We start from the raw sequence: 24,113 nt of genomic DNA, 5'->3' as shown, positions 1-24,113 counted from the left end.
CACTTTCAATCGCGATCGAGCCCGATCGCGATCGAATTTCTCGATAGCGATTGGCTCACATTCGTAGCTTGCACAGAAACCACTAATGATAGGAGGTCCCCCTGGCATTTTCTCACTCTGGGACCTCCTGATGCTGTATATAATGTGTGAGCCCGTTTCTTGTACATGCAATAACAAACAATAAACTAAACTGTGACGCCGGTATTGAACATCTTGCTGTCATGTTATTTTCTTTGTTTAAATGACATTCGTTATTTAAATACATGCAGGCTACTCTCGCTTCATTGTAATGTGTATTCAGGCACAAAATTTATCAGGTTATGAGTCTATATGTCGAGCCTTGGAGTTAGTGTAAAATTTTTTTTCACTTATTCTTCAGCTTGTCAACTTAGCTTGCTGTTCTGTCTGTGAAGTTTGTTGAGAACAGGCCTATTTCAGGTTTGCACAGCTACTAGACAAGTTTAGGTTTTTCTTTGCATGCTTGGTCTAAACTTATGTCCTCAGTTTATGCGACAGCACTCTCGTGCAGCCACGGTTTCATAATGTTCAAGGGAAGAAAATATAGGAAATTAAGTGCACTTTGAAAAATTTATCTTGCAGCTAACGAATAACTTAGTGTGTTGAGAACTTCGGAAAGCATATGTGGAAATGCTGCGTGGTTTTACTTGTTGCATGCTCTCTTTCTCGTTTTTTTTTCCCCTTGTGTGTTGGTAGTAGCAACTGCCGATTTGCTTCCGGATAGTGTCATTGGCCGCATAAGGGACAACCGTGTAGTGTGGTGTGGCTTGTGTGGCAGTCTATTTTGTTTTCGTTGTTTGTCTTTTACCCATCATTGTAATCTTGTTTCTGGTGCCACATCATGTGCTTTGAGGAAGCCTCTTCTGATAAGGCTGGGGGCTATCTGTGGAGTCCTGTTTCTTTTATCCTTACCACTAAAGTGATGGAGACTGAGTGGTGATGGCTGGGATGCCACTGCTCATACTTGTGGTGCTTGAGTGGGCACAGCTGGGATCTTGTCAGTTGACCCAAGGCTTTTGGGTATTCTTGTTGGAGTTTGTCTGTCGCATTCTTTAGGACTTATTTGTTAGGAATTGCGCAGAAAGCTTGTGACCATGTGGATGAGCAACATTCTTGTGTGCAAGTATCAGCTGTAGAGCAAGGCATTAATTAAATTTTGATTGATGTGGTGAGATTCAATTGCCTGAACATACTCTTTCTTCTGTTGACTTGGGATTCATATTGAACTATTTCCAGTACCTTTGTGCATGAAGTTACATATATGTGCAAATTTAATATTTTATTTCATGCCGGTATACTTATGAATCAAAGCTACTTTACATATGGCATCAGTAACCAGTACTATGAGCACTTATTGTTTTTGCTATGAGAAGTGTTGTGTTAATACAACGATGAAACATGATCCTAGTTATGTATTGCTAGCTAAACACACAACTGTGAACAAGCATTGCTTCACAGTGGCTTTATGAGTGCACATGCTTTGTTTACACAAAATGGAACCTTCGATTGTTGAAACACTTCAGAAGATTTTTACAAATTTGTTAGTTTTAACCTGCCTTTGCCCAATTTTGTGGAATTGGAAATACTCATCCTAATAATTTTGGGGGGTTAGTTGCTAAATTTGGCACTGCTTCCATTTTACATGCACTTGCAGTTTTTCTTTTTCTACATATAATTCTACAGCTTTCTTTCTTCAGTTTCTAGTCAAGCTTTATGCTTCTCATGTTCTAGCTATTCAAAAGCCAGCACTGACCCACGTTTTAAGTGCCTCACTTTTACAACTTGTGTAGCGCTCAGTCAGCTGTGTAAACTCTCGTCTCATGGATGTGCCAAGACAGCTGTCCAATCTGAAAGTGCTTTGGCAATGTTAGCACAGGATGCCTCTTTCCCTCTCCTAGCCAGATAGGCTCCATCCTGTGGTATCTTACTCTTTGCCAAACTTTTGGTGAGCAAAGTACAAGTGAGGCCTGAGCATGCATGAGAGCGACCAGCTTCTAGTGCTGCCAGGAGTTCATTGTCACGGCAATGTCTTTGGTCTAGTGTTTATGTTTTCTGGTGGACCAGATAACGGTCGCTAGTAAATACGCCTGAGGTAGCCGCACTCGCCACTTCTGTTGCCAGGCGCACTGTTGGGTGATGCAGCCACAGATCGGAAGCTTGTTTACAGGCATGAGACCTCTTTGAGCAGCTTGACAGTCAGCCTGCTTATCTGTGCCTTTCTAGTGCATATTGTCCAGGAGAATAATTAGGGAAGTGAACCATTTATCAGCCTTGCTATACTGCCTGAATGTCTTTTGGCAGAGTTAATAGAGCAGTGTGACACTGCTGTAGCCAACATTGTATGCAGAAATAATTTAGGCAACTGTACGAATCTCCCAGTATAGTTTTTGCGGCGATTGTAAAAAAAAAAGATGATTGGCTATATTACAAGCCTCTCCATCATTCCTGACACTGCGAAGTGCAGTCCAGGAAATCTTTTTTTTATTTTTTTAAATACTGACCTGTAGGTATTCTCACTTGTAGATATCCCACTATTTGTGTAATGTGGCTTCAACATGGTTATGATAGAAGGGATAAATTTTGTTTGCAGAACTGTTTAATTAAGGTGTCATTAACTAGGTCATAGTAACCTTTACTCGCTTGGTGTATAGCCACTGTAATTTAGAAGTGCATACTCATTAGATGGAAGGAGTTTTACCAATGTGATTTGCTGTCTGGATTCGATAACTCATACTTGTAAACTTGCTTTTTGACATGCTATATGAAACATGCTCAAGACCACTCCAATTTAATTCACTGAGCATCTATTTTCTGAATGTGAATGTTGAGGCATATGTCAACACATTCAGGATGGCCTTAATATTTGTCATGTGTTCATCATGTTCAAGTACATTGTGCTGGTTTCCCCAGTCCGATACCTTTATTTTGTGAGTGCGCTCTTTAGAAATAATGTGGTGGTTGTTCACTGAATTTTTTTGCCTTTCTTCCTCTCGCCCCCCAACCCAACCCCCACCCCCTTTCTTTATTTCTCAGCAGTTTGAACCTCTCCAAATGTTGACATGGGCAAAATCACCAACCGCCCCCAGGCTGATACTAGTAACTTGCCATCTGGCTACATCTCAAAGGGTGAGCTTGTACTTCTTTATTTGCCAGTCATCTCAAGCCGCTTATTTCATTTGAGTAGCAATATAGGGCTGGGCATTTGGTGCAAACCATTTAAGCCCGAATAGCGGCTGTAGTAAACACTTGTTGCACAGAATTGTAGTGAGCAGTCAAGCAATGAGACAGGAATGAGAACTGTTAGAACTTGTGATAACTGCAGTGCATGCATAAGTCATTTATTTATTTATTTATTTATTTATTTATTTATTTATTTATACAAATTCCTACAGCACCCTCATGAGCATTATTTCAGGGGGTAAACAATGAAACAAGCACATCAAATACATAGCTACTACAATATACACAGCATCCTCTTGGCATATTATACAACAGTAATACCATATGATAATAAAACAAAGAAAAAGATCAATTCAGTAATTATCAGAGCAGCAAATATGTGATTGTGATAAAAAAAATAAATAATGAATATTGTTTTGCATGAAAACTTATGTATGCTACCAAGTCTTTTCTTGACCATTTAGGCTAAGTAGGTTGCACTTTTTATGCAACTACTGTGATTTTAGGTGCAATGGTAACATTCTATTTTGCATGCGTCTTGCTATTCTATTTTGTTTGCACAGCACATGAGCCAAATTTATATCTCGCAGTTTTTAAATGCTAAAACTAAAGCAGGTAACAGTTCTATCCAGATTCTTTTCCTTTTTATGCTTTGTCAGCAGTGCGATTGGTGCACAGCCCACTTTTTCACCAGGATCCTCATTAAATGACTGGATGAATGCCTGCAGTATTAAATTGCCACCATCACATGAGCAAATTTGCATTGAGCTCTGACCTGGTAAAAAATCTGAACACATGACTCAGCTTTCTTTGTGAACTGTGCACCTGCTGTATTGTCACAGTGGAGCAATGGCTGTAATGAGGCACAGCGTTTTGCTAAGGGAGCAAAATGGTGGCACCACACTGGCATGCTGTTGTGTTAACTCATGTGCTAGCTGTAGCAAATGACAGTAAGCGAGGGCGGCATTTATGCTGTAAACAAAGCTCTCTTTATGAACTTTTTTGCATAAAATAAGCAATTCATTGCCGAAAGAAAAAGTGTTGGCATCACACTTAAGCAGGAGCAGGATTGGTGATGTCTGGTTACTAGAAGGAAACACAAATCGATACACATATACAGAGATGGACAGACAAGACAAGCAAGTTTTTACAATGCTGTATTCAAATGCTTGTCCGGTCTGTCTTTCTCTATGTATGTGGGTCAATTTGCACCCCTCTTCTAATGGCCGTGTTTAACCAAGTAGCCCAACAAAAAATACTCCTACGATGTCTAGTTGCTTACAATTTGATCTTTCATTTAAACGATGAGGGATGGGTCTTGGTGTTGAGATTTGCTGTAAGCTGATTAGCTGCAGTGTTATTTTTCCTATTACATATGTTGAATTTTGATGACACCAAACTAGAATGCGTGAATGTAAACAAAAAAGTATTTTAATGCATGGTTTGCATCCACGTTCTAAGTATAAGAACTTTTGAACTTTTAGATGGAACTGAAGAACATGGGTGAAAAACATGGATGGAAAAAAAGTTGATTGTTTGGAGAACTGCTCTGAAGCTTAGAAGTTGACGAAGAAAACTAAGCTTGGAATTTATAATGTTACGTCACCAGCTGCAGCTGTCACATAGTTTATTCAACTAGAGATTACCACAGCTCAGTTACAGCAGATGGATATCTGCAAACATTTGTGATTACAAATCTTCAATAATAGCATGTGAGTGTTGTACTTACTCATTGTCACCTGCTACATCTACCCTTTACGGTGTACCATCATACAGCTTATTCTGCTATCATGTACGGGGGACACTTAGCTTGCATGTGGATGAAGTGCTGACCAGTTTGTGTTCCGATAGGAAAAAACTGAAGCTACGAAAGTCTGCTCTTCCCAATTGCTTGATATGCAATCCTGTAGACATGAAGCTTTTAGAATCCTATAGCATTCAGAATCTTCATTCTCTTCCAAGAGGCATGCAAAACAGTTTCTTTTACCCAGTTTTATTTGTTTGATTGTTTTCAGCTCTTAAGGTCCCTGCAATGTCAACACGGTGGGAAATATTGATTGTGAATGCGAAAGTCATGATTGCACATGAGAAAATGCATTGTTAGTGGAGACAGCGAGCAACATGTTGCACACAATGTAATGTCGCACTGGCCATTAGTGATCTGCCACGTTGCAACCTCTAGGTGCTGTACAGTCCCGATACATTCTCAGGATTCCTTACAGCAAGGGCCAAACTTGCCGGGTAGCATTAGGTAAAAAAAAATTAAAGTTAATGTAGAAGGCCTTGTCTTGCCTTCGGGCTGCGTTAGTAAAATCTTGTTGCCACCGACTAAAAGAAAGCTTTGCTAATCAGGTAACAAGACTAGCTTCGGTGGGATTCCCGGAACACATTATAGTCAGAGCGGCCGAAAAGGGAATAAAAATAGTAAAGAGTGTACAGCCCACAGATTCAAGGAACAGGCTTAGCACGAACAAAAAACGCCTTGCAGTTGTACCTTACGTGTACATTATTTTCCCCATGGGCTAAAGAATGCTGCCAGCCGGTATGCCGTTTAACTGGTTTTCAGCGCTCCTAACAAGGTGCAAAAACTGTGCCAAGCTATTTCCAATAAATTAGACAATAGGGTAAAAAAATGCAGCTGCGGTCTAAAAGACGATCAAAAATTCACAAAATGCAGAATAGGTGTTGTGTACCGGCTTCCATTGACCTGTGGCAACATGTACATAGGACAAACCGGTCGGTGCATAAACACCCGTCTAAAAGAACATGAACGTTCTCTTGGTAAAGAAAATCATTCGCACTTGTCGAACCACTGCAACCTATGTCATTGTGATCCGGTATTTTTTAACACTGACATTTTGTTTTCACATAAAAATAAACTAACACGTGAAATCACAGAAGCATTTCATATCAAAAAGTGCGCTAAAAGATGCATAAGCCAACCGTCGGTTGTAATCACTGAAAATGAATTCGCTTTTTTAAATACTGGTTGAACCTTCTTAATCTGTTTTTAATCTGTTTCTGTTTTACTGACCACTCTTGTTGCACATGCTCAGCGCTGATAGCTGGGGTATATATGTTCTATATCTTTCCGAAAATAAAATAGTTGTGAATAAGCGCTCGTGTGTCCCCCTTCACTGTGTCCTTGTCAATTGTGCACACAAAAATATTTTACTATGAATTCGTACCAACTAGCCCAACTATCAGTTCTGCTGTAGAAGGCTGTTTTCTTGGTCATTATGCTTGTTATTTCTTGCTCTGATGTGCTTTTAATCGCTGTTTTGAATTGTTATACATTCTGGAGGTAGTTCATAATTTTTCAAATGTGGTCTTGTGTGTGTGTGTGTGTGCGCAGGGTCTCTGGTGCAAATAGGACTAGCATCATCAGGTGTAAAGGAAGAGCACTATGGCCAGGTGTCCGAGCAGCCAGTGAATTACGATCCAGTATCGTCTTATCGAGATTTGCCATATTCGGAACTGAGTGAGCTTGCAAGTGCATTGTGTGAGCAGTCCCACAGGATGGAGTCTAATCTCAGTACACTGGACTGCACTTTGGACACAACCAACCAGCATGAGGATTCTGTGTCTTCTACTGTACGAGACATTGCTCAGGTTTGTGATACCTACCTGGAAAGCTTGTAATTACAGCTAGCAATCTGGATTTTGGGTTTGTTTGTATTAGACTATGTGTTGTATGTGCTAACAGACAGAGTGAAGTGTGTGTGTGTGCCTTCTTTGCTGTCCTCATCCTTTAATGCTTGTTTGTAAGCTGATAGCTTAGGTAAAGTAACTTGCATGCTGTGTTTTCGTCTTGTCATAGTACATTTCTCAAAGTGTGTTTGCAGTCTGGTGTAACACCTGGTAGCAGTGGCCCTTGTGGCACTAAACAACACACATTCATTCATCCATTCACATGGTAACATAATTCAAGCACACGTAGTGAAGTGCTGCATGAACACAGATAGCCTAACCAGCCTAGTGTGCAGCATATGGTCTTTTGCGATTGCACCTAGAGACTTTCACAAGGTTCTTTCTATTGCCAGGGACAGGAATTGACACGACACAACGAAGTGGTGGGAAATACCGCGCCATTTGCCCCAATGTGCATTCTATCATCAAGGCTACTTACTATGTGACACTACAAATAGGGATTGTAGGGAAAATTGCCCCAATGCTATGCCAAAATGCAGCATGTTAAATATGAGGAGCTGGTGCCAACCATGGGTAACACAAGTTCCTGCCCAGTAATTTGTCTAGCCTTAAGTCTCCTCATAATGAAGTGGCAGCATATGTAAATATACATACCTGGCGCCAGGATACTGTGATAAGCGAGGCGATGTCTCCTGGGAGAGGCACAGGCATTGCACTGCGCTCGTGTTGACCCCTGCTACTACTCCAAACTGGAGCAGATGGGGCGTGCAAATAAAAGTAAATAAAAAATGTTACATGTAGAATTTGCCCCATATGGCAAATCGGTTCTGCAGAATCCAGCAAGGTGGATGAGGTTGCACGAAAAAAGTTGCCATCCCCCCGACTGTAGCACAAAGCTAGAAGGAAACCCACATGGATATCTCGAAAAGAAAACTTCACAGTTGAAGAAAAATTCGTACTGGGTACGGGATTGAACATGGGACCAAATCCTGGCAATCTGACCTGTTTTACTCCCATGAAAAATGATACACCATAATGCAGAATCATACCTGCATTATATCTCTGCCTTATTTCAGTGCCACATGCTATGTACCATTGGCTTCCATTACTCTGAGATAGCCGTTGTTCTGAGCATACAGTTTGGACACTGCCTATTGAGGCATCATTACTTATCATCACCGCCTACAGCACCTGTACCTAGCAAATGTGAGAACCTCACGATCAGTGCAAGCAATTCGCCCAAAGTCGCTATAGCTCTTGCTAGTCAGCTCTCGCCCAGGAATGTATTTTGATATAAACAAAGCACCATAGCTATGAAGCTTTGTTTTTTTACAATTGCTTATCTTTCATGGCACACCTGAACGCTTTTTTCAATTAGTTGCCTGATCGCTAGGCTTATTTTTAAGGACCCAGCTAATGACGCGCGTGCACCATGGGAAGTTGATGGGCACTGCGTTTGTTTTTTTACTTATTTACTGAGGGTAGCTGGTTTTAACTTCGTTGCCAGCTTAAGCTTTTGGTGTAAGAAGTCAGTGGCTACCACCCACGGTGATAGCTGCAGGGTGTCTACCAGCAGGGAAAACCGGACTGGAAAAACCGGGAATTCTCAGGGATTTTGAGTAGTCTGGAAAAACTCAGAGAAAACTCAGGGAATTTGTGCCTCTATCAGCGAAAATTAGCTGTAATTTTATTGAAAGGGTAGAAAGTCGAGGTAATGCTGGCTCGAGTAACAGACAGGAATTGTAATGAATCGTCTTTGACGCCCTCTCGTCGGCTGGAGGAGTTGCCAGTGTACAATCAACGACCGACTTTCTGGATTCCCGATAACTTGGACGGCTTCGCGGCACCACCACGTACCACATAGAGTCAATGTATCAGAACGTCTGAAATTTCAGACGTAAGAACTCTTCGCCGTTCGATTTTCCGGAGGTTTTGCCGTGACCGCAGGTCCGAAACAACATTAATGAAAGGCACCACAGCTGCCAGTTTGATTACCTTGCAGCCTCGAACCGGCGCTCTCGCGCGCAGATCCGCTGGCAGCCGTAGCTACCACGGCGGCTATGCTAGGCCTAGGTGCTTCGACGTTCACGATGAAGCTTCTTGCCATTGGATGCTGTGTTTTTTATTGAAAGAATTCGCTGCTGGTCAGCAATGGCACGGGCTCCACCTTTGTGGTCCTCGCGATTGGCTTAGAAGCTTGGAAAGCACGATGCGTTACATAATGTCGGTTCCCGAAAGTCAGCTTTGCCTCCGTACACAAATGTTACTTGGTGAAGCATACGCAAAAGTATTGCAGTGAAGCATAACAAGCGTGTGAAGGGGCTATTGCCATGGCACACAGTATGTATTCCTTAATTATACATGCGTGCACCCGGTATTTCCTGTCGCAGTACAAGCACCGATATGCCTAATACGTGTACAGGCAGGCCTTCAGGGCGTTTTCAAATGTGCCTGTGGTGGTTTGAGCCCTTAAAGACAGTAAATGTCATGCATTTATTTCTTCCAACTGGCTAATTTGTCTGACGTTTTCGCAGCCCCTAGGTAGTTCGAAAAATGGGTCGTGGACTGTGCAACTGACCAAGATGCTTCAAATGGTCCTTGGGGCGAACGAGTGGCGGAAGGCGGACAAGAACAGAAATGACCTACGCATTGAGGAATAAACGGGAATGGAAGCTTGCTGCCGCCGTTTTGAAGGAGCTTGAGCTCAACAAATAAAGTTTTGGCTGATGCCGAGATGCAGGTGTCCCTTATCCAAACCAAAATAAGCTCTTAAAAGCAGTGAAACACAACACTCGGGCGTCGTGCGCGAGCTGAGAGTATGTCAGGACAGTTGAGGTTGACTTACAAGCTGTTGAGAGAGAATCTCAATTGTGACAGAGTTCGGGCTTCATTCTGCTGAGGTTGCTATCAGTTGATAGAATAGCTCATATTCGAAAATATTTGCTTCTATATGCATCTCCTTTTTATTCGTATGTGATAATGTCTAACCCCATTTGCAATTATTGAAGACATTTTATTTGCTGTGCATTTTACTAACCCTTCCCTTCTAGTCTCTTTCTGAATAACATAAACACTACTCTTTAGTATTCAAATTGGACTAAGTCATTTTTCTTTAAATTTCACATATGCTTACTTGAGAATGACAGCATCGGGCGATATGGTTTCAGCCCGTCTTGACATAAAACATAGATCTGCATCACTCAGGGAATTTTGCCAAGGCACTCAGGGAAAACCTGGAAAACTCAGGGAATTTGGAAATGCCAAATTGATAGACACCCTGTAGCTGGCATAACCACATGGTGGCTGTGCAACTGACCCATGAGGATATGGGAAGAGGCCATGGCTGCTTCGTGTGCAAAATCTAATAGAGGAAATGAGCAGAAAAGGTCCAAGTGGATGAGCAATAGGTTGCATGAGCATAGGATTCCCAAGCAAAACTTGGCCACCAGACTGCTTGTACTTAAGCCTGTGTGTCTGTGTATCTGTTTCTTTCTACATTCTCGTTCAGTCACGCTAATGCACTCTACCATGGGCACTAAGCCTCAAGGTGAAGACAGTGAAGCATGCACTTCCCAAAGTGCAGCAAGAAACCAAACAAAAAAACATTGTACTTCGACAAACCACCATGATAATGCCTCGAGCTAAAGTAGAGTAATGTGCAGAGTGATAGCCTGTTTTAAATATGCTAGTCTGTAAAAAAAGTTTTGGCCATGTTTGCATTGGGTGTGCAAAATCCTCATGCAAAAATGTGATATGATGTTTTACACAGGAAGTAATATTTCAGTGATAGGAGTGGTTATTCAACACATAATTCATGATACGCCTAACAACAAAAGTTGTTCAATCTGCCACCTGTTCCGACTGCCACTGTAGCACCTCAATTGTTTGAAATCAAATCTTCAAGCTTGTCTTTTACTATGCAGTAAAACCTCGTTAATTCAAATTTCATGGGACCGGAAGAAATGTCTGAGTTAACCAAATGTCGAATTATCGAGGGTCTCAAGAAAACAATAAACACGCTTTTATTCAACACGCTTTTATTTATTGAATGAATGAGCCAATCACGTTTCTAGTTTTGCACAAAAGCAGTACAGAAGCTGCAATTCTCGTCATCTTGTGGCTGATTAGCGCTCGCAGCACCAAAGGGCTCGCGACTTCCTTCACAGCACGACTGCGGCGCATCTCTTCATCCGAGACAGGTCTTTTACTACCGGGCGCACATCCTGATTACTTTGTCGCCAGTGAGCTGGTTGCTGTCCATCATGATGTAGCCGGTGCTATTCATCCTCAAAAGCTTGTCAAAATGAAAGCACTGTTTTCTGCCACCATTCGGACAAAACCGCGGCCGCTGTTAATGCGGTTATGGATGGCAGCTACGCACTCATAAAGGCACGTGGCTGATGAGTGCACCGAGTCAAAGCGAAACTATTCTTTGCCACAACCACCACGGGCGAAACCGCAGCCACTATCAACGCAATCATGTATGGCAACTACGCAGTCATGAAGGCAGGCGGCCAATGCAGTGCTTTGCATGATGGTAAACGCAAGAATAAAGACTTTAAAGGCACAAATAGGCACGAAGTTTTCTGGTGTTGCGGTCATTCACATGCGATTTCTACTGATGACTATGGCGATGCAGACTACCGGAATTTCTGCTCTTTTGTGTTGCACATTTGCGACGCTCTAGCATTTGCCGAGCTCCGAGAGGTGTCGGAATTAACGAGGGTCGAATTAACAAGTTTTTTACTGTATCACCAAATATATGTACCTCAAGTAATTTATTTTACCTGTATGTTAGCTTCAGTGGGTTGCTTAGAAAATACTGCATCACATTCTCATGATCAAAAGCGTTTTCTGTGATATTAAACAAACTACCTGCAATTATTTTCTCTAGCTGCTCTAATTATTTTCTCTAACTTACCTTTCTGGGGACTCTAGCATTGATCATTGCATTTATCAAAATAAACAAACAAATAAATAAATAATAGTTTTCGAAGCTTTCTGTGCTTCAAATGCATGATTTCCACCAAATTATCTGATGTGCCAAAGGTAAAACGCTTACTAGTTTCTCCTCACTTAGGTATCAGTACAGCCTGTAGTCTCACCTTATTTAACTTGAGTATGTACCAACTAGGTCTCTAAAATGTCTCCTCAAATTCTTACATTTCTTGAAGAGCATCCCATTTCCTTGGCAATTTGCACTAGTCAGTTTTTCGTGTTTTTGTCTTTTATTGTGCTTGTTATTTCTGCTGCTATTCTAGAGGTTTCGATGTGGTGAACATAATTTCAGTCTTCACCTGACGTAGTCGTCCACTAGAGAAATGCTACAAAGACCGTAGTACAAAGGTTCCCGCAGCCAATATGAAACATTGAAATATAATTATTATATATAGTGATGGAAAGGAGGTGAACTGCTAAATGGGATGCATGTGGGCCCAAAGTTAACTGTGTGATCAGAAATGAGCTAACAGAAACTGCAGCTCAGACAAGTATTATGTGTTTCTGATGATATTGGAACAAACTGCCCGGGCAACAGTTCAGGCCAAGATATTAGCATTATTCCTAAGTGGTTGAGCTTCATATATAGTTCATGTATGAAGCATTAATTTTTTTATTTATGTGAATAAATTGGTGAAATTTGGCATGCAGGTGTGATTTGTTATGTTGATATCATAACTGAAATTAGCTTTGTGCTATCTATTACAATTTTCGAGTTGCAACAATTGACAGCCTGTAATGGTCATCCTCAAATTAATTAATTACACACGAGCTTGCCAAGATTTTCACATCCGCATGTTCACAAAGGGCCATTTCGTGCAATAAAGCTATTGGTTTATTTTTTAAATGCGGAAATGAGCATAAAAATATTTTTTTAACTTTCCTATGCATATTGTCTTACTAATGAATTTTGCAAAAAAAACCATTATTAATTTTTTATGAGGCGCAGTTAAAAATTGACGTCTTTATTGCACTCGTCAATGTTTCAGGATCAAAGTGCAAAAGACAGAATGATTTTGTCTTCATTCGTTGTGAAATGGCACTGGGATGACTGAAAGCAACTGCACAAAGAATGAAAGTTGAGAAAACGGAGCTCTATGTTTCATTTGTTGTAAACATTTAAATCTTTACTTTGAGTACCAAAAACCCACCTGGGATGTAGTATTTTGCTTGTGAGGACACATTTTCTTTACATTTTGATGTAGTTCTTTGCGTTCTTGCAGCAGTTTCGTGCACCTTAGTTGCCTTTTTGTTCATCGTGCATCCATCCGTGGTGCAGAGGCAGATGACAGCGCATTCAAAACCTCCGCTCATGTCTCTCGTTGCGCAACCTCTTTGTTAGTGAGAGTTGGAGCTGAAATCTGCAGTTGAATATTTGACGCTAAAACTTCTGCTCCACCGATGTCGCGTTGCCATCACGACCACTCGCAGACGCACCGTCACCATCGCTCACGGACGTGCCTTCACCATCGTTAGCAGACGCACCTTCACCATCGCTAGCAGACGTGCCTTCAGCATCGCTTGCGGGCGCGCTTTCCCAGTCACCCATGTGCGCTGGTCGTGCCTCGTCAACAAGCTCGGCGGCATACGCTTCTACGAGTAGTTTTGTCCCTCTTTTCCACGCCTTTCGCGGTCTTCCGTACACGTGGGCCGTTCGAAACTTTATTCCTTTGGGGCTCATCACAGAAAAGGCGCGTAAGCTGCCACGATCAGAGTTTTAAAATACGGGCCCCAAATGTTTCGGGGCCCCAAAGAAATAGCGCCGAAGCCACTGCGCATGCACGAGATGCAAACTACGTTTGGGTTTTGCGTCAGGCACGCAATTTCACTTTAGCGGGAGCCCCACAAGATTTGCGTAAACAAACATGGCGGCACCCATAGCAGAAGTAGAAGTGATGGCTCTAACCTAGCAGCAAACTGGGTTCGATTCATGGTAACGCGTGAAGTTTGCAAGATAAGAGAAGTGACTGCGGTTATCGCTTTCTCTCAACTAGCTTGTGTTATGAAGATTAATTCATTAGATGCCGCCAATTCCGAATTTGATTGTGAATTTTATGGCTCGTAGGCCTAACACGGCTTAGCTTGGCTGGTGAAGGCACGTAAAATTGGTTACTCAAAACTAAGCGCAACTAATTGTTTGCTGCTTACAGAATAACCTCTAAATTTTAATTAAACACAAATGCACGAAAGTCGAAATTACTGTTGTTATCATAAAATGGTATTTAGTTATTTCTAATAGCTTTTCTTTGACGCCGTAGTAGTGCTGTCAGCGCAAGACGCTATCTGCAAGCACAAAGCCCTATTTTAAAGCTCTTCACTCCTGCGTGCCCCAACGCTAACGCCCGCCAAGCTCATTGGGGCCCCAAACTATTGGGGCCCCTATTTTAAAACTCTCTTATCATGTTGACCAGAATGCGCAGCAGAATGCGCGCGAGAGAGGTTCGTCAGCAATTCAAATCTACAACAGCCAATAGGAGCGTGCCCTGTGCCCCACGTGACTGCTGCGCCCAATCGCAATGCCGTCTTTGCCTTTTTTCGCTTGCGTGTGCTGCTTTATTTTTCTGTGGAGAAATGCATAGCTTCGGCTATCTTTAGCTCCGATCTCCTCTTTACGGTGATACCAAGATGGCGGTGCATCATCAGCGGACTACCACGCGGTGCGATATTTTCGCAATTTTTGATAGCACTCTAGGAAAGTGCTGTTTTCTCAATTTCTACAGCGTATTTTGTTATAATATTTCACCACGAGGTAAAAGTCTGTGGATAGCGAAAAACATAAATCAGGAAACCGAAAATTTTGTCTATTTGACCGCTTCAATCGCTGTGCCCCCCGTTAATCTGTTAACATTTAGTGCAGCTGAGAGCCCGTGTGCTCTTGCCAATGCTGTGAGTAGCATCTTCACACACCAACTGGATTTCCTTTGTGTCTTCATACTACTCTTGGGGGAATGCATCCATTTTGTTTGCGCATGCAAGAGTCTTGCCAATTCCTAGTGAAAAAAGTCACAGTTTCTGTCATACTAGGAGTGCAGGCATGATGTGTAACATGTTGGCTGCTCGGGTGTGCCTTTCAGGATAGCGGCAGTCTGCTGCACGAGCCCAATTCTATGCTGGTGCGCATGCTCCACATGACGGTGAAGGAGGAGCAGTCATGGCTGGGTGCACTGGGGGGCAGCCCTTGCTCTGGCAGCCCTTCATCCAGTCGTGCCAGTGCCAGCCCCCCGCCCGTGTCGCCATGCAGGGCCCTAGCGGGAGCCTCTCCTCTAGCTGTATCCGAGGAAGCCACGCTGGGAGATGCCCCACAACCATCCGAGACACCCTTAGCATCGCGCTCGGGTCCAGATTTTCACAACCTACAGACCGCTCTGCGCGCATTGATCAAGTGAGTTCACTGATTTGTGTGGGAAGATGTGCTGATACAGCAGTTTAAAGGGACACTAAAAAGAGAAATGCATACACTCTAGCCTGGCAGAGAATTCTTTCAAAACTACTTATTTGAATTTCTTATGAAAAAAATTTTGATAACAAACCAAGAACAATAAGGTCAGTCTTCACCTATTTAATTTTGTACCCAAACCAGCACCAATGACATCAGTTGGATGTCATAGGTTTCACTGCATTGTTACTTATTTTGACTGACTTCTAGAGTTGAGTCTGCTTATTTCTGCACACAGTGTGATCTTCCTGTATAGATAAACAATGAACTAATCTCAAGGAGGTGCTGTCAAAATGCATGACATCACAGGGAGCTGCTGTAAAAATTTCAAGGTGATTTTTGCCACTTGTCTTTCAGTTTCTCATTCCTTTTCGGCTTAGCAGTCTTGGTAAGACTGACCTAATTCGTGTCTAAAAAGTGTAATCTACAAATATAGCTTAACTTGGTATTTCTCTATAGTATTCCTCTAATGAAGTGCTGAATGTGCTTGCCTTTTCAGCTGTTTGGTTGTTGTGGCATTATAAATAATAAACTAGTGGCTTTAATGAAAGTAGAACTTTTGCACTAAGGCATTTTGTGGATGCAGATGTCCATGAATGAGTATTGAACCTGGATCCAAGTTATTTCTCATACTTAAGGCAGAGAGTTGGGCTAATTGTAATTTAGACAAAGATAGGTTCCAGTACGTAAGAAAAATGAAAAGAGGTGCAGAGACAAAAGGATGATAGAAAAGGTAGAGTGCTGTACATTTTTTGTCGTCCTTTTCTCTGTGCACCTCTTTTCATTTTTCTTAGGCGCTGGAACATGTCTTTATTTCTAGTACATTTTGCAAGTCATGAAGTAAAGGAGTCTTATCAGATACCTTATTAACATCAATTCCTTTGGTGCACAATTGCAGCCATAATCATGGCTGGAGGTGCCAGGTATTTATTTATTCATACTGTAGATCCCATCAGGGATCATAACAGGAAGGGCATACATAGTTATCTTGCAATGTAACAATAATAATTAGTGCAATATTAATATTACACATAATAGACATGCAATTAGCAAAGGGAAACAATATAGCAGGCAGAAAAATAACCTAATACATTGTAATAACGTTACAAAAAAATGAAGAAGTAAACAAAGAGGTAGAGAATTTACAAAGGGGACCAAAATGGTAGGCATAAATTACACAATAACACATAGCATTAAATTTAAGAGTAACAAGGGGTAATGAGGTAGTCTGTCAAATACCAATGGTGGTAGGCAATAATTACAACATGAAAAGAAGTAAAAAATTGCATAAATAAACAAGAGTACTCAGTAATGGCAAGTAATACAAGTTATAAAATTGAGGTATACACAAGAGGTATTAATCCATAAGATACGTTTAAGGTGTCGTTAAAGAAAGTGTGATTATATACACAATATGTATAATGAAATAAAATGGTACAGAAATAAATGGTGACACAGGTACGTCATAATTGTGAAGTACGTAATTAATTTTCGGCTAATGTCAAAAAAGTAGTTAAGGATGGGCTGTTTGTAATACTAGGGTCCAGCTTATTCCATTCACGTGTCATTAAAGGGAAAAACGAATGCTTATGGCTTTCTGTATCAAATGGGTGTTCGTTTAATGATAGTGAATGTTTGTCGGGTGAGTCGTGTTTGTGCTATAGATAAGTATTTGGAATTGTCTATTTTCAATTCATTATGAATTGAAAAGTTGATAGATAATTTTTAATCGTGCAAGCTTGGCTCGATTTTGTAAGGTCAGTATACCGGCCTGTTTTAGCAATTCTGTGGGTGAGTCTGTTAACCTTTGTTTGCTGTAAATATATCTTAGTGTCTTCCTTTGAATTGCTTCTAGTTTGTTAACGAGTTCTTTGGTGAAATGAAACCAAACAACGTTAGCATATTCTAATACAGATCTGACAAATGTGTTATATGCTAGTAGTTTTGTGTTTGGGGGTACTAGTCTAAGACATCTGTTTAGGAAAAACAACTTTTTTTGTGCAAGTCGAGGTAACGTTGTTAACATGGCGCTCCCACCTATAATCGTGTGTTAATGTTAAGCCAAGGTACTTGTGCTCCTTCATTTTGTTAAGTGTGGCGTTATTTATAGTGTAGTTAAATTCTGATGGGAGCTTTTTTCTCGTACTTGATAAAATAGCTGATTTCTTAATATTTTAAATCATTTGCCATTCGTTACACCATTTGTATACAAGTGACAAAGCGTCGTTCAAGGCCACATGGTCATTATAAGAATTGATTACCTGAGACAGAACACAATCGTCAGCAAAAAGTCTAACATTGACTGGAATATTAGAAGGCAGATCATTAATGTATATGAGAAATAAAACTGGAGCCAGAACACTTCCTCGTGGAACTCCGGATCTTACGCTAAATTTAATGGAACAGGCCTGGAGTGCGGCCTGATCCCTGTGACCAAAACCGGTAACGCACTCTCTCACCAGAGCAGGATTGGCCACCCTGGTGCAGCACTTGGCCACAACCTCCTGTATGAATAGAACAATCAAACCCAGCCCTCAGTCCCCAGCAGCCGCGAAGCAACTGACCACGGCGGCGGTCAGATATGTGACGCAGCAGAGGATGCTAAGAATCCCTGGCTCCGGAAAGGCCACCATTGGAATCTGAACCTGGCAACGTTTAACGTTAGAACGTTATCTAGTGAGGCGACTCTAGCAGTGTTATTGGAGGAATTAGAGGGTAGTAAATGGGATATAATAGGGCTCAGTGCAGTTAGGAGGACAAAAGAAGCATATACATTGCTAAAAAGCGGGCACGTACTGTGCTACCGGGGCTTAGCGGAGAGACGAGAACTCGGAGTCGGATTCCTGTTTAATAAGGATATAGCTGGTAACATACAGGAATTCAATAGCATTAACGAGAGGGTGGCAGGTCTTGTTGTGGTATAATAATAACTTAATAAGAGGTACAAATTAAAGGTAGTACAGGTCTACGCCCCTACATCCAGTCATGATGACCAGGAAGTCGAAAGCTTTTATGAAGACATGGAATCGGCAATGGGTAAAGTCAAAACAAAATACACTATACTGATGGGCGACTTCAATGCCAGGGTAGGCAAGAAGCAGGCTGGAGACAAGTCAGTGGGGGAATATGGCATAGGCTCTAGGAATAGCAGGGGAGAGTTATTAGTAGAGTTTGCAGAACAGAATAATATGCGGATAATGAATACCTTTTTCCGCAAGCGGGTTAGCCGAAAGTGGACATGGAGGAGCCCAAATGGTGAGACTAGAAATAAAAACGACTTCATACTCTGCGCTAACCCTGGCATCATACAAGATGTAGACGTGCTCGGCAAGGTGCGCTGCAGTGACCATAGGATGGTAAGAACTCGAATTAGCCTAGACTTGAGGAGGGAACGGAAGAAACTGGTACATAAGAAGCCAATCAATGAGTTAGCGGTAAGAGGGAAACTAGAGGAATTCTGGATCAAGCTACAGAACAGGTATTCGGCTTTAACTCAGGAAGAGGACCTTAGTGTTGAAGCAATGAACGACAATCTTATGGGCATCATTAAGGAGTGCGCAATAGAAGTCGGTGGTAACTCCGTTAGACAGGAGACCAGTAAGCTATCGCAGGAGCCGAAGATCTCATCAAGAAACGCCAATGTATGAAAGCCTCTAACCATACAGCTAGAATAGAACTGGCAGAACTTTCTAAGCTAATCAACAAGCGTAAGATAGCTGACATAAGAAACTATAATATGGATAGAATCAAACATGCTCTTAGGAACGGAGGAAGCCTAAAAGCAGTGAAGAAGAAACTAAGAATAAGCAAAAATCAGATGTATGCGTTAAGAGACAAAGCCGGCAATATCGTTACTATTATGGATGAGATAGTTCTAGTGGATGAGGAGTTCTATAGAGATTTATACAGTACCAGTAGCACCCACGACGATAACGTGAGAAAGACTAGTCTAGAGGAACTTGAAATCCCACAAGTAACGCCGGAAGAAGTAAAGAACTCCTTGCGAGCTATGCAAAGGGGGAAGGCAGCTGGGGAGGATCAGGTAACAGCAGATTTGTTGAAGGTTGGTGGGAACAGTGTCCTAGCAAGACTGGCCACCCTATATACACAATGCCTCATGACCTCGAATATACCGGAATCTTGGAAGAACGCTAACATAATCCTAATCCATAAGAAAGCGGACGCCAAAGACTTGAAAAATTATAGACCGATCAGCTTACTGTCCGTTGCCTACAAAGTATTTACTAAAGTAATTGCAAATAGAATCAGGAACACCTTGGACTTCTGTCAACCAAAGGTCCAGGGAGGATTTCATAAAGGCTACTCAACAATTGACCATATTCACACTATCAGTCAGGTGTTAGAGAAATGTGCGGAATATAACCAACCCTTATATATAGCTTTCATTGACTACGAAAAAGTGTTTGATTCAGTCGAAACCTCAGCAGTCATGGAGGCATTACGGAATCAGGGTGTAGATAAGCCATATGTAAAAATACTGGAAGATGTCTATAACGGCTCCACAGCCACCGTAGTCCTCCATAAAGAAAGCAACAAAATCCCAATAAAGAAAGGCGTCAGACAGGGAGATACGATCTCTCCAATGCTATTCACAGCATGTTTACAGGAGGCATTTAGAGACCTGGAGTGGGAAAGAATTGGGGATAAAAGTTAATGGAGAATACTTTAGCAACTTGCGATTCGCTGATGATGTTGCCTTGCTTAGTAACTCAGGAGACCAATTGCAATGCATGCTCATTGACCTGGAGAGGCAAAGCAGAAGGGTGGGTCTGAAAATTAATCTGCAGAAAACTAAAGTAATGTTTAACAGTCTCGGAAGAAAACAGCAGTTTACGATAGGTAGCGAGGCACTGGAAGTGGTAAGGGAATACATCTACTTAGGGCAGGTAGTGACCATGGATCCGGATCATGAGACTGAAATAACCAGAAGAATAAGAATGGGCTGGGGTGCGTTTGGCAGGCATTCTCAAATCATGAACAGCAGCTTGCCACTATCCCTCAAGAGAAAAGTGTATAACAGCTGTGTCTTACCAGTACTCACGTATGGGGCAGAAACCTGGAGGCTTACGAAAAGGGTTCTGCTTAAACTGAGGACGACGCAACGAGCTACGGAAAGAAGAATGATGGGTGTAATGTTAAGGGATAACAAAAGAGCAGATTGGGGTGAGGAAACAAACGCGGGTAAATGACATCTTAGTTGAAATCAAGAAAAAGAAATGGGGGGGGGGCATGGGCCGGACATGTAATGAGGAGTGAAGATAACCGATGGTCATTAATAATATTTGGGGTTTTACGTGCCAAAACCACTTTCTGATTATGAGGCACGCCGTAGTGGAGGACTCCGGAAATTTGGACCACCTGGGGTTCTTTAACGTGCACCTAAATCTAAGCACACGGGTGTTTTCGCATTTCGCCCCCATCGAAATGCGGCCGCCGTGGCCGGGATTCGATCCCGCGACCTCGTGCTCAGCAGCCCAACACCATAGCCACTGAGCAACCACGGCGGGTAACCGATGGTCATTAAGGGTTACGGACTGGATTCCAAGGGAAGGGAATCGTAGCAGGGGGCAGCAGAAAGTTAGGTGGGCGGATGACATTAAGACATTTGCAGGGACAACATGGCCACAATTAGTACATGACCGGGCTAATTGGAGAAGTATGGGAGAGGCCTTTGCCCTGCACTGGGCGTAAATAGGCTGATGATGATGCTGGTTAACTTCTACAAACAGTCCGGTTAGTAAGGTAGCCTTTGATCCAGTTCAGAATAGGGCCCTTTCCCAAGGTAAGTTCGAGTTTATAAATTAATTTGTTATGTGTTACGTGATCGAAGGCTTTTGAAAAATCTAGAAAGATTAGATCAATTTGTTTCTGCAGGTCAATACTTAACGATACATCATGGACAAGCTCAATTAGTTGTGTGACTATGGAAACTCCTTTGCGAAAACCATGCTGACAATCTGTTAGTATTTCTTCCTGTTCAAGGTGTTTGGTTATGTGCTTTAAGATAATGTGTTCTAGTAGTTTACAGACACTGCATGTTAGTGACATTGGCCTTTAGTTAGCGGGTTCTGTTTTACTTCCCGATTTATGAATTGATTTCACTTAGGTGTTTTCCAATCCTTAGGGAGGGTACCTGAGGAGATTGATTTGTTAAAAATTATTAATAAGTACTTGACCATCCACTCAGCGTATCTGCGAAGGAATGCATTTGGAATACTATCAGGTCCTGGTGATGTTTTTTTGGTCTAAGTTAAGTAGTAGGTTAAGTACGCCTGTTTCGATTAGTTTGAGTGGTTATAGAGGCTTATTTCTAGAGAAGCCTGCTTGTGGTAGTGTGCCGTTGTCCTCAGTAAAAACGGAGCAGAAGTAGTCATTAAGCAACTTAGCAGAGTTTCTGTTATCTTATTTGAGGCTTCGTTGTTGTTACAATTCTTTTTTGTTAATGTAGCTCCAGAACTTTGTGGGAACAGTTTTCAAAAAGTTTGTGAGTATATTAGTAAAGTAGAACTGTTTGGCCACCTTAATTTTTGATTTCATAAGTTGGATAGCTGCGCTGAGATTTCATGTGTAAATTTTAATGGGTTAGTTTTCAGCAATTTTCACATCCGGTTTACTTTACGTTTCGCATGTATAACGTCATGCGTTATCCATGGATTACGCCTAGTAAGTGTCTTTTTTCTAGTTGGTATGTAATTGGTTATACAATGACATAAAATGATGTTTGTAGCAGTTGCAACGAACGGGTGAATGTCTGATTTTCCCTTTATTCATTACTTCTCTCCACCTTGCGGGTTTCCGCAGAACTACTACGTCAAACTCTTGCCTTTGCTTCGTGTTGTCGACAAATTCGACTTCGCCCTGCCATCTGCTAGCCGCCTGGTTAGCTCAGATGGTAGAGCGGCTGCCCCGAAAAGGAAGTGGTCCCGGGTTCGAGTCCCGGGCCAGGATGAATTTTTCTTCAACTATGAAGCTTTTCTTTTGAGGAACCCGTATGGGTTTCCTTTGTAGCAGTTGCTACGAACGGGTGGATGTCTGATTTTCCCTTTATTCATTACTTCTCTCCACCTTGTGGGTTTCCGCAGAACTACTACGTTAAACTCTTGCCTTTGCTTCGTGTTGTCGACAAATTCGACTTCGCCCTGCCATCTGCTAGCCACCTGGTTAGCTCAGATGGTAGAGCGGCTGCCCCGGAAAGGCGGTGGTCCCGGATACGAGTCCCGGACCAGGACAAATTTTTCTTCAACTATGAGGCTTTCGAGGAACCCGTATGGGTTTCTTATGTAGCAGTTGCTACGAACGGGTTATTTGAATCCCACCGATGGCAACGGTTGTTGTGGTCGCACCGATGGTACGACCTGTTGGGAACTCGGCGCTGACGCCCGTGGTTGTACCTGGGTCGCAAGCCCCAAGGGTAGCGTTGGCCTGGCGGCCTGGGGTACAACTGGAAGCATCCGAAGGTCCCGGCAAAGCATGAGTCGACTGGTAAAAACAAAACAACTTGTTTATTTTAACATCGCAAAGAGTTGGCGGTCAGGTTGACCGAAGTAGAGAGACGGGAGAGCACTTTACTCAACAGAAGAAATCGGAGCCCTCTTTTTGGTGTCCGGGGGCAGCTGTTTTTATACTCTCGCAGTTGAGGGCAAGAAGGAACCCCTCAATAGACGAGCACGTGATTGTACAATGGGTTAAGGTGACGCATACTGTCGTAGCGCCGCTGGTCGGGCACAAAGACTGGGAGGAGAAGGTAACTTCTGCTCTCGTAGCGCCTCTGGTCGGGCACAATGACTGGAAGGAGAAGGTGACTTCTGCTCTCGTAGCGCCTCTGGTCGGGCACAATGACTGGGAGGAGAAGGTAATTTCTGCTCTCGTAGCGCCTCTGGTCGGGCACAATGACTGGAAGGAGAAGGTGACTTCTGCTCTCGTAGCGCCTCTGGTCGGGCACAATGGCACATACACTCACACACGCACATGAAGACACGTGGCATCGGAACATGCCTGGACGCGCTTGGCGGGGAGCGTAGCGGCGACGCCGAACGGGCCAAAATGTCTGCCGCTTTGTTGCAGTCGCGCCGGCTAAACCGCGCGTCGTAGGCGAAACGTAACAGACCGCCCCGCCGGGGGAAGGAGATCCCGATGGACAGGGGACTGCATCCGCTGTCCGGAGGGATGTCGCTCGATGATGCTCATAACCGAAGTCGGGCGTCCCTCGACGTTTCTTGAGCGCAGCGCACAGAGAAGGCCTCGTTCTCTCGTTCAGGTTCGCACGGGACACTGCAAAGTGACTTCGGGAGAGTTCACATGTCCTCACGAAGTGGTCTGCGTCCCGAAAACACCCTGGCCAATAGTACTCTTGCAAGAGACGGTCCTTAGTTTTCTTAACTCCTAGGTGTCCGGACCACGAACCCCCGTGCGACAAGCGCAACAGATCCTGACGATAGCATTGAGGAACGATCAGCTGATCGAACTCCACTCCTCTGCGGTCTAGATACTTCCGGTACAGGACTCCACCTCGTTCCACAAAACGCGCATTTTTCCTGGCGATACCTTCCTTGACATTGCAGCGTATGTTTTCTAGGCTACCATCCTTCTTTTGCTCGGCTATCAAAGCCGACCGGCTGACTTTTAGCAACCTATGAAGTCCGTCTGACGTAGGCGCGATGAGCAAATCAGTAGATAGCTCTTCTAACTTTCCCGTGTCGGGCGTTTCCTCTCCAGTATCTGGCGCCTTCAACGCTACAGACTCAATTTTATTCAGTTCGGGCGTGCTCTGAATATCAGCTTGCTGCGCCTCTGACCCTTTTTCGTTGTT

The 24,113-nt window shown here is 42.8% G+C and overlaps 1 protein-coding gene across 4 annotated transcripts in view; it reads left to right on the top strand.

The window, feature by feature from the left end:
• Window positions 1–24,113, top strand: part of LOC142565267 (uncharacterized) — a 111,868-nt gene that overhangs the window by 1,912 nt on the left and 85,843 nt on the right. For 2 of the 4 annotated variants that reach the window (XM_075676247.1, XM_075676249.1), the window contains exons 2-4: window positions 3,052–3,144; window positions 6,554–6,810; window positions 14,922–15,229. In XM_075676247.1, the coding sequence (XP_075532362.1) occupies window positions 3,078–3,144; window positions 6,554–6,810; window positions 14,922–15,229 (632 nt within the window). In that variant the 5' untranslated portion in view covers window positions 3,052–3,077. Of the gene's footprint in view, window positions 1–3,051; window positions 3,145–4,682; window positions 4,911–6,553; window positions 6,811–14,921; window positions 15,230–24,113 lie in introns of all 4 variants that reach the window. The other 2 variants (XM_075676250.1, XM_075676248.1) reach the window with 2 other exon arrangements.

Source organism: Dermacentor variabilis, chromosome 1 (genome assembly GCF_050947875.1).
Source record: "Dermacentor variabilis isolate Ectoservices chromosome 1, ASM5094787v1, whole genome shotgun sequence".
NCBI classification, from domain to species: Eukaryota; Metazoa; Arthropoda; class Arachnida; order Ixodida; family Ixodidae; genus Dermacentor; species Dermacentor variabilis.
The sequence above is the reverse complement of the archived record's forward strand: the minus strand, read 5'-3'. Positions and strand labels throughout refer to the sequence as shown.